At 49.2% G+C, this 17,034-nt stretch overlaps 1 protein-coding gene across 1 annotated transcript in view; it reads right to left on the bottom strand.

The window, feature by feature from the left end:
* The window catches only part of LOC139386554 (sperm-associated antigen 1-like), a 50,466-nt gene that overhangs the window by 2,587 nt on the left and 30,845 nt on the right, over nucleotides 1-17,034 (bottom strand). Inside the window, exons 12-17 of the mRNA XM_071132206.1 lie at nucleotides 16,803-16,955; nucleotides 14,669-14,826; nucleotides 10,465-10,606; nucleotides 3,597-3,723; nucleotides 3,252-3,410; nucleotides 20-439 (exon numbers count right to left, since the gene is read on the bottom strand). Of these exons, the coding sequence (XP_070988307.1) occupies nucleotides 20-439; nucleotides 3,252-3,410; nucleotides 3,597-3,723; nucleotides 10,465-10,606; nucleotides 14,669-14,826; nucleotides 16,803-16,955 (1,159 nt within the window). The remainder of the gene's footprint in view (nucleotides 1-19; nucleotides 440-3,251; nucleotides 3,411-3,596; nucleotides 3,724-10,464; nucleotides 10,607-14,668; nucleotides 14,827-16,802; nucleotides 16,956-17,034) is intronic.

Below are 17,034 nucleotides of genomic sequence, written 5' to 3'. Positions count from 1 at the left end.
AGAAGCTTCTAGATCATACCGAGAACCTGTCAGCAGTGTGTAGATGGTTGAGGTGCTGGTAGACGAGGTCAGGGTCCTTCTGTAGGAGCTGTGTGTCCAGGGTCTGCATAAGGAAGCTGACTGTTTGTCCATCCAGCTGATTACTGAGGTAGATGGGCAGAGTCTCAGGGGGAACACGGCTCAGCAGCTCAGCACAGGCTGGGAGGTTGGACTGGGCCCGCGCTGCGTTCAGGGACTGGTTGAACTCATAGGCGTTCGAGGGCTGGAGGTTGATGGTTATTGCCTCTTGCTCTCCTCCTCTTCCTCCTCCTCCACAGTGGTTCTCTGCTGGGCCTGGGGTTGACGTGGATGTTGTTGATGTTTCTGCTGTCTCTGATTCTGCTGCTTTGGTCCTGTCTGGCTCTGCAACCTGCCGGTCTTCGTCCTCAGTCCCCTCAACCTGACGGAGGACAGGAAGACAGCTTGTGACCATCTAGACACCGCTTTGTGGCCCCTAATTACATTATCTAGTGTCCTTCCCCATGATTACATTATTACATTAGCTGTGTCCTTCCCCATTATTACATTAGCCGTGTCCTTCCCCATTATAACATTATCTAGTGTCCTTCCCCATTATTACATTAGCTGTGTCCTTCTCCATTATTACATTAGCTGTGTCCTTCCCCATTATTACATTATCTAGTGTCCTTCCCCATTATTACATTAGCTGTGTCCTTCCCATTATTACATTAGCTGTGTCCTTCTCCATTATTACATTAGCTGTGTCCTTCCCCATTATTACATTATCTAGTGTCCTTCCCCATTATTACATTAGCTGTGTCCTTCCCCATAATTACATTATCTAGTGTCCTTCCCCATTATTACATTAGCTGTGTCCTTCCCATTATTACATTAGCTGTGTCCTTCCCCATTATTACATTAGCTGTGTCCTTCCCCATTATTACATTAGCTGTGTCCTTCCCCATTATTACATTAGCTGTGTCCTTCCCCATTATTACATTATCTGTGTCCTTCCCATTATTACATTAGCTGTGTCCTTCCCCATTATTACATTAGCTGTGTCCTTCCCATTATTACATTAGCTGTGTCCTTCCCCATTATTACATTAGCTGTGTCCTTCCCCATTATTACATTAGCTGTGTCCTTCCCATTATTACATTATCTAGTGTCCTTCCCCATTATTACATTATCTAGTGTCCTTCCCCATTAATAAATTAGCCGTGTCCTTCTCCATTATTACATTAGCTGTGTCCTTCCCCATTATTACATTACCTAGTGTCCTTCCCCATTATTATATTATCTAGTGTCCTTCCCCATTAATAAATTAGCCGTGACCTTCCCCATTATTACATTATCTAGTGTCCTTCCCCATTATTGCATTAGCTGTGTCCTTCCCATTATTACATTAGCTGTGTCTTAACCATTATTACATTATCTGTGTCCTTCCCCATTATTACATTAGCTGTGTCTTAACCATTATTACATTATCTGTGTCCTTCCCCATTATTACATTAGCCGTGCCCTTCCCCATTATTACATTAGCCGTGTCCTTCCCCATTATTACATTAGCTGTGTCCTTCCCCATTATTACATTAGCTGTGTCCTTCCCCATTATTACATTAGCTGTGTCCTTCCCCATTATTACATTAGCTGTGTCCTTCCCCATTATTACATTAGCTGTGTTCTTCCCCATTATTACATTAGCGGTTTCCTACCCCATTATTACATTAGCTGTGTCCTTCCCATTATTGCATTAGCTGTGTCCTTCTCCATTATTACATTAGCTGTGTTCTTCCCCATTATTACATTAGCTGTGTCCTTACCCATTATTACATTAGCTGTGTCCTTCTCCATTATTACATTAGCTGTGTCCTTCCCATTATTACATTAGCTGTGTCCTTCTCCATTATTACATTAGCTGTGTTCTTCCCCGTTATTACATTAGCTGTGTCCTTACCCATTATTACATTAGCTGTGTCCTTCTCCATTATTACATTAGCTGTGTTCTTCCCCATTATTACATTAGCTGTGTCCTTCTCCATTATTACATTAGCTGTGTCCTTCCCCATTATTACATTAGCGGTTTCCTACCCCATTATTACATTAGCTGTGTCTTAACCCATTATTACATTAGCTGTGTCCTTCCCGATTATTACATTACCTGTGTCCTCTGTTTTTTACTTGGCCGTTACTGAATCTCATTTCTGTACAGCACTTTGCACTGTAACTATGTCTGGGTCGAGAGAACTGGCCCAAGGTGTAGAACAAGTGTTGGCTAGCTACAGTACCTCAGTGATGGGTCCAGTCCTCCTTCAGTGATGGGTATGGTAGTATAGTGTATGTATTAATGTGTAGTATAGTGTATATATTAATGTTGGGTATAGTGTATATATTAATGTGTAGTATAGTGTATATATTAATGTGTAGTATAGTGTATATATTAATGTGTGGTATAGTGTATATATTAATGTGTATTATAGTGTATATATTAATGTGTAGTATACTGTATATATTAATATGTAGTATAGCGTATATATTAATGCATAGTATATTCTACCTCAGTGATGGGTATGGTAGTATAGTGTATATATTAATGTGTAGTATAGTGTATATATTAATGTGTGGTATAGTGTATATATTAATGTGTAGTATAGTGTATATATTAATGTGTAGTATAGTTTATATATTAATGTGTAGTATAGTGTATATATTAATGTGTAGTATAGTGTATATATTAATGTTGGGTATAGTGTATATATTAATGTGTATTATAGTGTATATATTAATGTGTAGTATAGTGTATATATGAATGTGTAGTATAGTGTATATATGAATGTGTAGTATATTCTACCTCAGTGATGGGTCCAGTCCTCCTCCAGTGATGGGTATGGTAGTATAGTGTATATATTAATGTGTAGTATAGTGCATATATTAATGTGTAGTATAGTGTATATATTAATGTGTAGTATAGTGCATATATTAATGTGTAGTATAGTGTATATATTAATGTGTAGTATAGTGCATATATTAATGTGTAGTATAGTGCATATATTAATGTGTAGTATATTTTACCTCAGTGATGGGTATGGTAGTATAGTGTATATATTAATGTGTAGTATAGTGTATATATTAATGTGTAGTATAGTGTATATATTAATGTGTAGTATAGTGTATTATTAATGCATAGTATATTTTACCTCAGTGATGGGTATGGTAGTATAGTGTATATATTAATGTGTAGTATATTCTACCTCAGTGATGGGTACAGTCCTCCTGGGGTTGCTAGGTGATCCCCGGGCCAGACTCTGTCTGAGCAGCAGCGTGACCTCCTCCAGCTCCTTCTCAGCCTCCGCTACGTTGGGATCCTGCTGTAGCACCTCCTGTAGGTCAGAGCTGCACGCCAGGTAGTCCTGGGGATGGGGGCACACACACACACACACACACACACACACACACACACACACACACATATATATGTGGAGGAAGAGGAAGAGACCAGGTAGTCGTTTCAATACCTGTCTACAAAAGTAGTCAACCCAGATTGGCGGCCAAACCCGCAAACTAGTCGTGTGAATCCCTAAAACCTGTCCCTTTACCTTGAGGCCTTTATTGGCCATGGCCCGTCTGTAGAAGGCCTTCTTATTGGCTGGCTCCAGCCTCAGGGCAGAGTCACAGTCCTGCTTGGCTTCAGCAAACATATCTAGCTTCAGGAAGCACAGCGCTCTAAGGACAGAATGTAATACAGTATTATAGTGTATCTCTATGGAGGCAGAGTGTAATACAGTATTATAGTGTCTCTATGGAGGCAGAATATAATACAACAGTATTATAGTGTCTCTATGGAGGCAGACTGTAATACAACAGTATTATAGTGTCTCTATGGAGGCAGACTGTAATACAACAGTATTATAGTGTCTCTATGGAGGCAGACTGTAATACAACAGTATTATAGTGTCTCTATGGAGGCAGAATGTGATACAACAGTATTATAGTGTCTCTATGGAGGCAGAATGTGATACAACAGTATTATAGTGTCTCTATGGAGGCAGAATGTAAAACAACAGTATTATAGTGTCTCTATGGAGGCAGAATGTGATACAACAGTATTATAGTGTCTCTATGGAGGCAGAATGTGATACAACAGTATTATAGTGTCTCTATGGAGGCAGAATGTAATACAACAGTATTGTAGTGTCTCTATGGAGGCAGAATGTAATACAACAGTATTATAGTGTCTCTATGGAGGCAGACTGTAATACAACAGTATTATAGTGTCTCTATGGAGGCAGACTGTAATACAACAGTATTATAGTGTCTCTATGGAGGCAGAATGTAATACAACAGTATTATAGTGTCTCTCTGGTTCTGGAGGATAACACAACACTGTTGTTCAACATAGCAGCCAAACACAGCTCATACAATCAGCCTCTTGTATTTTCTGACCCCACAGACAGACATCCTCGCACCAAGACAAACTACAGTGTTTTAATATTGATAAGCCTGTCGTTCCTCTGGCGTACTCAACACTTCGCCTAAGGCCATGTGTGTGTTGTAAAGCTGTCCTTTTTAGCCACGCTCTCATGTGGCTGTGGAGTGTGTACTGTGACTGTCTGTGGAGTGTGTACTGTGACTGTCTGTGGAGTGTGTACTGTGACTGTCTGTGGAGTGTGTACTGTGACTGTCTGTGGAGTGTGTACTGTGACTGTCTGTACACACAGGGCTTTACGCAGAACAGGACGTGAACACAAAGGTAGGGTGCAGTGAGTCATGTCAGGGTGGCCAGTCCCTTTCATCTCTATGGTACAGAACACTCTGTCAACGCTGACAACACTACTCTACCTGCTAGGAGGGGAGGGGAGAGGAGAGGGAGACGAGGGGGAGAGGAGAGAGGGGGAGAGGAGAGGAGAGAGGGGGAGAGGAGAGAGGGAGAGAGGGGGAGAGGAGAGGAGAGAGGAGGAGGAGAGGAGAGAGGGGGAGAGGAGAGAGGGAGAGAGGGGGAGAGGAGAGAGGGGGAGAGGAGAGGAGAGAGGGGGAGGGGAGAGAGGGGGAGAGGAGAGGAGAGAGGAGGAGGAGGAGGGGGAGAGGAGGAGGAGGAGGAGGGGGAGAGGAGAGAGGGGGAGAGGAGAGGAGAGAGGGGGAGAGGAGAGAGGGAGAGAGGGGGAGAGGAGAGAGGGGGAGAGGAGAGGAGAGAGGGGGAGGGGAGAGAGGGGGAGAGGAGAGGAGAGAGGAGGAGGAGGAGGGGGAGAGGAGGAGAGGAGGAGGAGGAGGAGGGGGAGAGGAGAGAGGGGGAGAGGAGAGGAGAGAGGGGGAGAGGAGAGAGGGAGAGAGGGGGAGAGGAGAGGAGGAGGAGGGGGAGAGGAGAGAGGGGGAGAGGAGAGGAGAGAGGGGGAGAGGAGAGGAGAGAGGGGGAGAGGAGATGAGAGAGGGAGAGAGGAGGAGGGGGAGAGGAGGAGGGGGAGAGGAGAGAGGGGGAGGGGAGAGAGGGGGAGAGGAGAGGAGAGAGGAGGAGGAGGAGGGGGAGAGGAGGAGAGGAGGAGGAGGAGGAGGGGGAGAGGAGAGGAGAGAGGGGGAGGGAAGAGGAGGAGGGGGAGAGGAGAGGAGAGAGGGGGAGAGGAGAGGAGAGAGGGGGAGAGGAGAGGAGGAGGAGGAGGAGGGGGAGAGGAGAGGAGAGGGAGAGGAGAGGCGGGAGGAGAGGAGGAGGGGGAGAGGAGAAGGAGACGAGAGGGAGGGAAGAGGAGGAGGAGGGGGAGAGGGAGAGGAGGGATGGGAGAGGATGAGAAACGGAAACGGGGTCGTGTTCATTAGTGCAAACCGTAGCAAAAAAGTTTTGCAACAGAACGTGACAATAAGCGTTTCTTATTAGACAAGTTCAGGTAGTCCGTCCCTGTTTCAGTCCGTTTGTTCTGTTTCGGTGCCTAATGAATAGGACCCAGGTTTCCCATCCCAGGGGGGCCCGTGTTGCATGTCTTTCTAGGACAATTTACGCTCCGCTACCCTGTTCTGTAGTACACACTGTGTCTATAATTAGGCTATGAGAGAGAGAGGAGCAGACACCCTGCTGTCCTCTGCTGTTCCTGTTTGTATTTCCACACTACAGCAACAATACCTCTGATTAGTCTGACTGGATTTACTGACAGCAGGCTGGCTGGGGTTAGAGCAGGCTGACTGGGGTTAGAGCAGACTGGCTGGGGTTAGAGCCGACTGGCTGGGGTTAGAGCAGACTGACTGGGGTTAGAGCAGACTGACTGGGGTTAGAGCAGACTGACTGGGGTTAGAGCAGACTGACTGGGGTTAGAGCAGAGTGGCTGGGGTTAGAGCAGACTGACTGGGGTTAGAGCAGAGTGGCTGGGGTTAGAGCAGACTGACTCGGGTTAGAGCAGAGTGGCTGGGGTTAGAGAAGAGTGGCTGAGGTTAGAGCAGACTGACTGGGGTTAGAGCAGACTGACTGGGGTTAGAGCAGACTGACTGGGGTTAGAGCAGAGTGGGGTTAGAGCAGAGCGGGGTTAGAGCAGAGCGGGGTTAGAGCAGAGCGGGGTTAGAGCAGAGCGGGGTTAGAGCAGAGCGGGGTTAGAGCAGAGCGACTGGGGTTAGAGCAGAGCGACTGGGGTTAGAGCAGACTGGCTGGGGTTAGAGCAGGCTGGCTGGGGTTAGAACACAGACCGGGGTTCTGTTCCCACGGGTTACACAGACCGGGGTTCTGTTCCAACTGGTCACACAGACCAGGGTTCTGTTCCAACTGGTCACACAGACCGGGGTTCTGTTCCAACTGGTCACACAGACCGGGGTTATGTTCCCACTGGTCACACAGACCGGGGTTATGTTCCCACTGGTTACACAGACCGGGGTTCTGTTCACACTGGTCACACAGACCGGGGTTCTGTTCCCACTGGTCACACAGACCGGGGTTCTGTTCCCACTGGTCACACAGACCGGGGTTCTGTTCCCATTGGTCACACAGACCGGGGTTCTGTTCCCACTGGTCACACAGACCGGGGTTCTGTTCCCACTGGTCACACAGACCGGGGTTCTGTTCCCACTGGTTACACAGACCGGGGTTCTGTTCCCACTGGTTACACAGACCGGGGTTCTATTCCCACTGGTTACACAGACCGGGGTTCTGTTCCCACTGGTCACACAGACCGGGGTTCTGTTCCCACTGGTCACACAGACCGGGGTTCTGTTCCCACTGGTCACACAGACCGGGGTTCTGTTCCCACTGGTCACACAGACCGGGGTTCTGTTCTCACTGGTTACACAGACCGGGGTTCTGTTCCCACTGGTCACACAGACCGGGGTTCTGTTCCCACTGGTCACACAGACCGGGGTTCTGTTCCCACTGGTCACACAGACCGGGGTTCTGTTCACACTGGTCACACAGACCGGGGTTCTGTTCCCACTGGTTACACAGACCGGGGTTCTGTTCCCACTGGTCACACAGACCGGGGTTCTGTTCCCACTGGTCACACAGACCGGGGTTCTGTTCCCACTGGTCACACAGACTGGGGTTCTGTTCCCACTGGTCACACAGACCGGGGTTCTGTTCCCACTGGTCACACAGACCGGGGTTCTGTTCCCACTGGTCACACAGACCGGGGTTCTGTTCCCACTGGTTACACAGACCGGGGTTCTGTTCCCACTGGTTACACAGACCGGGGTTCTGTTCCCACTGGTTACACAGACCGGGGTTCTGTTCCCACTGGTCACACAGACCGGGGTTCTGTTCCCACTGGTTACACAGACCGGGGTTCTGTTCCCACTGGTCACACAGACCGGGGTTCTGTTCCCACTGGTTACACAGACTAGGGTTCTGTTCTAACTGGTTACACAGACCGGGGTTCTGTTCCCACCACATTCAGTGCATTAGGAATGTGTTCAGAACCCTTCCCCTTTTCCCACATGTTGTTACATAACAGCCTTATTCTAAACTAGACCAAATAAAAACAATTCCTCATCAATCTACACACAATACCCCATAATGACATCACAATACCCCATAATGACATCACAATACCCCATAATAACATCACAATACCCCATAATGACATCACAATACCCCATAATGACATCACAATACCCCATAATGACATCACAATACCCCATAATGACAAAGCGAAAACAGGTTATGAAACATAGAAAAACAGAATTACCTTATTTACATAAGTATTCAGACCCTTTGCTATGAGACTCAATTGAGCTCAGGTGCATTTTGTTTCCATTGATCATCCTTGAGATGTTTCTACAACTTGATTGGAGTCCACCTGTGGTAAATTCAATTGATTGGACATGATTTGGAAAGGCACACACCTGTCTATATAAGGTCCCACAGTTGACAGTGCATGTCAGAGTAAAAACCAAGCCATGAGGTCAAAGGAATTGTCGGTAGAGCTCCGAGACAGGATTGTGTCGAGGCACAGATCTGGGGAAGGATACCAAAACATTTCTGCAGCATTGAAGGTCCCCAAGAACAAAATGGCCTCCATTCTTAAATGGAAGGAGTTTGGAACCACCAAGACTCTTCCTAGAGCTGGCCGCACAGCCAAACTGAGCAATCAGGGAGAAGGGTCACCCTGACAGAGCTCCAGAGTTCTTCTGTGGAGATGGGAGAATCTTCAAGAAGGACAACCAACTCTACATCACTCCACCAATCAGGCCTTTACGGTAGAGTGACCAGAAGGAAGCCACTCCTCAGTAAAAGGAACATGACAGCCCACTTGGAGTTTGCCAAAAGGCACCTAAAGGACTCTCAAGACCATGAGAAACAAGATTCTCTGGCCTGATGAAACCAAGATTGAACTCTTTGGCCTGAATGCCAAGCGTCACATCTGGAGGAAACCTGGCAGCATCTCTACGGTGAAGCATGGTGGTGGCAGCATCAGAGCCCAGACTTGAACCCGATCGAACATCAATGGAGAGACCTGAAAATAGTTGTGCAGCGACGCTCCCCATCCAACCTGACAGAGCTGGAGAGGATCTGCAGTGAAAAATGTGTGCCAAGCTTGTAGCATCATACCCAAGAAGACCTGAGGCTGTAATCACTGCCAAAGGTGCTTCAACAAAGTACTGAGTAAAGGGTCTGAATACTTAAGTAAATGTGATATTTTATTTTGTCTTATTATTTGTAAAAAAAAAAATCTAAAACCTGTTTTTGCTTTGTCATTATGGGGTATTGTGATGTCATTATGGGGTATTGTGATGTCATTATGGGGTATTGTGATCATTATGGGGTATTGTGATGTCATTAAGGGGTATTGTGATGTCAATATGGGGTGTTGTGATGTCATTATGGAGTATTGTGATGTCATTATGGGGTATTGTGATGTCATTATGGGGTATTGTGATGTCATTATAGGGTATTATGATGTCATTATGGGGTATTGTGATGTCATTATGGGGTATTGTGATGTCATTATGGGGTATTGTGATGTTATTATGGGGTATTGTGATGTCAATATGGGGTATTGTGATGTCAATATGGGGTATTGTGATGTTATTATGGGGTATTGTGATGTCATTATGGGGTATTGTGATGTTATTATGGGGTATTGTGATGTTATTATGGGGTATTGTGATGTTATTATGGGGTATTGTGATGTCATTATGGGGTATTGTGATGTTATTATGGGGTATTGTGATGTCATTATGGGGTATTGTGATGTTATTATGGGGTATTGTGATGTTATTATGGGGTATTGTGATGTTATTATGGGGTATTGTGATGTCATTATGGGGTATTGTGATGTTATTATGGGGTATTGTGATGTCATTATAGGGTGTTGTGATGTCATTATGGGGTATTGTGATGTCATTATGGGGTATTGTGATCATTATGGGGTATTGTGATGTCATTATGGGGTATTGTGTGCAGATTGAAGAGGGGGGGTGGGGAAACCAAGTTAATCAGTTTCAGAAGAAGAGGGGGGTGGGGAAACCAAGTTAATCAGTTTCAGAATAAGAGGGGGGGTGGGGAAACCAAGTTAATCAGTTTCAGAAGAAGAGGGGGGATGGGGAAACCAAGTTAATCAGTTTCAGAAGAAGAGGGGGGGTGGGGAAACCAAGTTAATCAGTTTCAGAAGAAGAGGGGGGGTGGGGAAACCAAGTTAATCAGTTTCAGAAGAAGAGGGGGGTGGGGAAACCAAGTTAATCAGTTTCAGAAGAAGAGGGGGTGTAGGGAAACCAAGTTAATCAGTTTCAGAAGAAGAGGGGGTGTGGGGAAACCAAGTTAATCAGTTTCAGAATAAGAGGGGGGGTGGGGAAACCAAGTTAATCCGTTTCAGAAGAAGAGGGGGGGAGGGGAAACCAAGTTAATCGGTTTCAGAATAAGGGGGGGTGGGGAAACCAAGTTAATCCGTTTCAGAAGAAGGCTGTAACGTAACAAAATGTGGAAAACGTCAAGGTGTTTGAATACTTCCCGAATGCCACTGAACATTACTGTGCCTGTTAGGATGAAGGAGACACGGTCCTTACCGGTTGGTGTAGATGGGACATTCCTCTGGCTTCAGCTTAAGGCATTCGCTGTACGTCCTCAGAGCCTCCTGGAACTGACCTTTCTTCACAAACTCATTTCCTTCTTGTTTCAGCGAATTGAAACAGACTTCTGCTTTTTGAGCTGCAGGCAAAGGAAGAAACGGTGTTGGTTGAGGAAATGTGTGACATCATACTGAGTAACTTGACAAAAATTTTAGGTTTTTGTTGTTGTAAGAATCGTATTTCACAAGAATAAGTGAGTGGTAATTTTGTCCTTTAAAATCCAGGGTGAAAACAGGTTGAATCAGCAGTCATTCATGTGATAACGGACAGCTAATCAATTAGACCACTGGGGTGTTCTGGGAATAAGCTGCCCGCTCCCTTCTTCCATTCATCACAGTTAAAACATAAATTATGGTTGGCTGCAGCACGGCCCTGAGACTGGGGCTGGGGCTAGGGTTTAGGACTGGGGTATAGGACTGGGGCTGAGGCTGGGGCTAGGATATAGGACTGGGGCTAGGGTATAGGACTGGGGCTAGAACTGGGGCTAGGACTGGGGCTAGGGCTGGGGCTAGAACTGGGGCGAGGGTATAGCGCTGAGACTGGGGCTGGGGCTAGGGCTAGGGTATAGGGCTGAGACTGGTGCTAGGACTGGGGCTAGGGTATAGGGCTGAGACTGGGGCTAGGACTGGGGCTAGGACTGGGGCTAGGACTGGGGCTGGAGCTAGGACTGGGGCTGTGACTGGAACTGGGGCTGGGACTGGGGCTAGGGTATAGGACTGGGGCTGGGGTATAGGGCTAGGGTATAGGACTGGGGCTGGGGCTAGGGTATAGGGCTGAGGCTAGGGTATAGGGCTGGGTCTAGGGTATAGGGCTGGGGCTAGGGTATAGGGCTGAGGCAGGGGCTAGGGTATAGGGCTGGGGCTTGGTTATAGGGTATAGGGCTGGGGCAGGGGCTAGGGTATAGGGCTGGGGTATAGGACTGGGGCTGGGGCTAGGAAATAGGGCTAGGGTATAGGGCTGGGGCTAGGGTATAGGGCTGGGGCTTGGTTATAGGGCTGGGGAAGGGGCTAGGGTATAGGGCTGAGGCTGGGGCTAGGGTATAGGGCTGGGGCTAGGGTATAGGGCTGAGGCAGGGGCTAGGGTATAGGGCTGGGGCTTGGTTATAGGGTATAGGGCTGAGGCTAGGGCTGGGACTGGGGCTAGGGTATAGGGCTGAGGCTAGGGTATAGGGCTGAGGCTGGGGCTAGGGTATAGGGCTAGGGTATAGGGCTGAGGCTGGGGTATAGAGCTGAGGCTAGGGTATAGATAGGGCTGATGCTGGGGTATAGGGCTGAGGCTGGGGCTAGGATACAGGGCTGGGGCTGGGGCTAGGGCTTGGGTACAGGGCTAGGGCTGAGGCTGGGTATAGGGCTGAGGCTGGGGCTAGGGCTTGGGTATAGGGCTGAGGCTGGGGCTAGGGCTTGGGTATAGGGCTGGGGCTTGGGTATAGGGCTGAGGCTGGGGCTAGGGTACAGGGCTGGGGCTAGGGTGTAGGGTATAGGGCTGGGGCTAGGGTATAGGGCTAGGGTATAGGGCTGGGGCTAGGGTATAGGGCTGAGGCTGGGGTATAAGGCTGAGGCTGGGGCTAGGGTATAGGGCTGGGGCTAGGGTATAGGGCTGGGGCTAGAGCTAGGGTTTGGGTATAGGGCTGCGGTATAGGGCTGAGGCTGGGGCTAGGGTATAGGGCTGAGGCTGGGGCTAGGGTATAGGGCTGAGGCTGGGGCTAGGGTATAGATAGGGCTGAGGCTGGGGCTAGGATATAGGGCTGGGGCTAGGGTATAGGACTGGGGCTAGGGTATAGGGCTGAGGCTGGGGCTAGGGCTGGGGCTTGGTTATAGGGCTGAGGCTGGGGCTAGGGTATAGGGCTGGGGCTAGGGTATAGGGCTGGGGCTAGGGTATAGGGCTGGGGCTAGGGTATAGGGCTGGGGCTAGGGTATGGGGCTGGGGCTAGGGTATAGGGCTGAGGCTAGGACTGGTGCTAAGGATAAGACTGAGGCTAGGACTGGGACTGGGGCTAGGGGAGAGGGGCTAGGGGTATATGGCTAGGGGATAAGGCTAGGGGAGAGGGTCTAGGGGATAAGGCTAGGGGGAGGGGCTATGGCTGGAGGGGAAGGGCTAGGGAGAGTAGGGCTAGGGGAGAGGGGCTAGGGGATAAGGCTAGGGGAGAGGGGCTAGGGGATAAGGCTAGGGGAGAGGGGCTAGGGGATAAGGCTAAGGGCTAGGGAGAGTAGGGCTAGGGGAGAGGGGCTATGGGATAAGGCTAGGGGGAAGAGCTAGGGAGAGTAGGGCTGGGGGGGAGGGGCTAGGGGGGAGGGGCTAGGGTATAGGGCTAGAGTATAAGGCTAGGGAAAGAGGGCTAGGGTATATGGTTAGGGGGAGGGGCTAGGTTGGAGGGGCTAGGGTATAGGGCGAGGGAGGAGGGGCTAGGGGGAAGGGTATAGGGTTAGGGGGGAGGGGCTACGGTATAAGGCTAGGGGGAAGGGGCTCCAGCAGCAAACAGTATGTCCCCCTTCAGTCCTCTAGCAGACAGTATGTCTCCTCTCTCTGTTCCACTAGTCCCCCTCCAGTCCTCTAGCAGACAGTATGTCCCCCTTCAGTCCTCTAGCAGACAGTATGTCTCCTCTGTCTGTTCCACTAGTCCCCATTCAGTCTTCTAGCAGACAGTATGTCTCCTCTCTCTCTTCCACTAGTCCCCCTCCAGTCCTCTACCAGACAGTATGTCTCCTCTGTCTGTTCCACTAGTCCCCATTCAGTCCTCTAGCAGACAGTATGTCTCCTCTCTCTGTTCCACTAGTCCCCCTCCAGTCCTCTACCAGACAGTATGTCCCCCTCCAGTCCTCTAACAGACAGTGTCTCCCCCTCCAGTCCTCTAACAGACAGTGTCTCCCCCTCCAGTCCTCTAACAGACAGTGTCTCCCCCTCCAGTCCTCTAACAGACAGTGTCTCCCCCTCCAGTCCTCTAACAGACAGTGTCTCCCCCTCCAGTCCTCTAACAGACAGTGTCTCCCCCTCCAGTCCTCTAACAGACAGTATGTCCCCCTCCAGTCCTCTAGCAGACAGTATGTCCCCCTCCAGTCCTCTAACAGACAGTATGTCCCCCTCCAGTCCTCTAACAGACAGTATGTCCCCCTCCAGTCCTCTAACAGACAGTGTCTCCCCCTTCAGTCCTCTAACAGACAGTGTCTCCCCCTTCAGTCCTCTAGCAGACAGTGTCTCCTGTCTCTGTTCCACTAGTCCCCCTTCAGTCCTCTAACAGACAGTATGTCCACCTCCAGTCCTCTAACAGACAGTATGTCCCCCTTCAGTCCTCTAGCAGACAGTATGTCCCCCTCCAGTCCTCTAGCAGACAGTATGTCCCCCTCCAGTCCTCTAACAGACAGTATGTCCCCCTTCAGTCCTCTAACAGACAATGTCTCCAGTCTCTACTGCTGCAGTAGTCTATAAGACCTTTGAAGGTTCCAGCTCACAGCAGAAAGAGGATGAGGAATGATAATGATGCTTGCTGAACAGAAAATACCACCCTATTGCACTGCGTTTAACCCTGGGCTCTGGCCAAAGGTAGTGCACTATATAGGGAATAGGGTGCTATGGGCTCTGGTCAGAATTTGTGAACAACATAGCGAGTAGGGGGTCATTCTGGACTCATGCTGTGAGTCAGGCTGAATGTAGTCTCTTGTGACAGAGGAAACGGCTGGTCAGCGGACACTGATTAGCTTCTGGGTGACTACACGCTTAGCAAAATAGGTGCTATCTAGAACCTAAAAGAGTTCTTCAGCGGTCCCAATAGGAGAACCCTTTGACGAACCCTTTTTGGTTCCAGGTAGAACACTTTTGGTTCCAGGTAGAACCCTTTTGGTTCCAGGTAGAACCCTTTCCCCAGAGAGTTCTACATGGAACCCTAAAGAGTTCTACCTGGAACCAAAAAGGGTTCTACATGGAACCCAACAGAGTTCTACCTGGAACCAAAAAGGGTTCTACATGGAACCCAACAGAGTTCTACCTGGAACCCAACAGAGTTCTACCTGGAACCAAAAAGGGTTCTACATGGAACCCAACAGAGTTCTACCTGGAACCAAATAGGGTTCTCCTATGGGGACAGCCAAAGAACCCTTTGGAACCCTTTTGTTCTAAGAGTGTGGACTCGGCTGAGTGAGAGCCCTACCTGCGTGCTGCTTGGCCTTCTCTGCTCTGGCCTGTAGGACTTCAGCGCTGGGTGGTTCCTCCCTGCGGTGCTGCTGAGCTGATAGTGGGACCAGAGGGATCTCAGGTAGTTTCTCTCTCCACTGTTCTCCGTCCTGCTCTATCAGTAACCGCGTGATCCTGGAGGAACCACACACACACACACACACACACACACACACACACAGCGTTATCCTCCCAGCTATCCTCTATTATGTAAGTGCAGGGACAGTGTATAAATAGCGTGTAGCTGCAGTAGCTAGAGGACTGGGAGGGACAGCAGGTAATTCACACGACAGCGTTTGCTTGAAGCAGATTGACGTCTGAGCTGGATAATTAAGAGTCTATAGTTAAGGCGGTCTGACTTGGGCCTTTCAAACAACTCTCAATCACTTCACATGGTTGTGACTGTAGGGTGGATCAATTCTGTTAACTTTACCAAAATGTCCAGGTTTTCTAGATATCCTGCTCGGTGGTTTCCAGATGGCCTGCCACGGTCTCCTGATTCCAGATGGCCTGCTCACAGTCTCCTGATTCCAGATGGCCTGCTCATAGTCTCCTGATTCCAGATGGCCTGCTCATGGTCTCCTGATTCCAGATGGCCTGCTCATAGTCTCCTAATTCCAGATGACCTGCTCGGTGGATTCCAGATGGCCTGCTCATAGTCTCCTGATTCCAGATGGCCTGCTCATAGTCTCCTGATTCCAGATAGCCTGCTCATGGTCTCCTGATTCCAGATGGCTTGCTCATAGTCTCCTAATTCCAGATGGCCTGCTCGGTGGATTCCAGATGGCCTGCTCATAGTCTCCTGATTCCAGATGGCCTGCTCATGGTCTCCTGATTCCAGATGGCCTGCTCACGGTCTCCTGATTCCAGATGGCCTGCTCATGGTCTCCTGATTCCAGATGGCCTGCTCACGGTCTCCTGATTCCAGATGGCCTGCTCCATGGTCTCCTGATTCCAGATGGCCTGCTCATGGTCTCCTGATTCCAGAGGGCCTGCACACAGTCTCCTGATTCCAGATGGCCTGCTCACAGTCTCTTGATTCCAGATGGCCTGCTCATGGTCTCCTGATTCCAGATGGCCTGCTCGGTGGATTCGAGATGGCCTGCTCACGGTCTCCTGATTCCAGATGGCCTGCTCACGGTCTCCTGATTCCAGATGGCCTGCTCACGGTCTCCTAATTCCAGATGGCCTGCTCACGGTCTCCTGATTCCAGATGGCCTGCTCATGGTCTCCTGATTCCAGAAGGCCTGCTCACGGTCTCCTGATTCCAGATGGCCTGCTCACAGTCTCCTGATTCCAGATGGCCTGCTCACGGTCTCCTGATTCCATATGGCCTGCTCACAGTCTCCTGATTCCAGATGGCCTGCTCACAGTCTCCTGATTCCAGATGGCCTGCTCACAGTCTCCTGATTCCAGATGGCCTGCTCACAGTCTCCTGATTCCAGATGGCCTGCTCACAGTCTCCTGATTCCAGATGGCCTGCTCACAGTCACCTGATTCCAGATGGCCTGCTCACAGTCTCCTGATTCCAGAAGGCCTGCTCACAGTCACCTGATTCCAGATGGCCTGCTCACGGTCTCCTGATTCCAGAAGGCCTGCTCACGGTCTCCTGATTCCAGATGGCCTGCTCATGGTCTCCTGATTCCAGAAGGCCTGCTCACGGTCTCCTGATTCCAGATGGCCTGCTCATGGTCTCCTGATTCCAGGAATCCACCAACTGGGATTTCTGGAAAACCTGGGAAGTTTGGGAAGTTAACGGAACTTTGCAACCCTAATGAGGGTAAAGGTGAGGGTTTACCTGTTAACACTGTCTAATGAGGGTAAAGGTGAGGGGAGTAGTTTACCTGTTAACACTGTCTAATGAGGGTAAAGATGAGGGTGGTGGAGTAGTTTACCTGTTAACACTGTCTAATGAGGGTAAAGGTGAGGGTGGAGTAGTTTACCTGTTAACACTGTCTAATGAGGGTAAAGGTGGAGTAGTTTACCTGTTAACACTGTCTAATGAGGGTAAAGGTGGAGTAGTTTACCTGTTAACACTGTCTAATGAGGGTAAAGGTGGAGTAGTTTACCTGTTAACACTGTCTAATGAGGGTAAAGGTGGAGTAGTTTACCTGTTAACACTGTCGTGTGCAGCCTGCACACTGATATCTATCTGCAGCACGGTCTTGTAATCCACGTAGGCCTGTCGGTACCGCTCCATAGTCTCATAAGCCATGGCTCTGCGTAGGAGGGGCTTGAGGGAGAAGGGCTGCAGCTCCAAGGACCTGCAGGTTTAAATAGCATGAGACTGAGGACGGGAAGGGATCAAGTCTGGCCCTGTATACACCCACACTATAGTACCTA

Source organism: Oncorhynchus clarkii, chromosome 3 (genome assembly GCF_045791955.1).
Source record: "Oncorhynchus clarkii lewisi isolate Uvic-CL-2024 chromosome 3, UVic_Ocla_1.0, whole genome shotgun sequence".
NCBI classification, from domain to species: domain Eukaryota; kingdom Metazoa; phylum Chordata; class Actinopteri; order Salmoniformes; family Salmonidae; genus Oncorhynchus; species Oncorhynchus clarkii.
The sequence above is the reverse complement of the archived record's forward strand: the minus strand, read 5'-3'. Positions and strand labels throughout refer to the sequence as shown.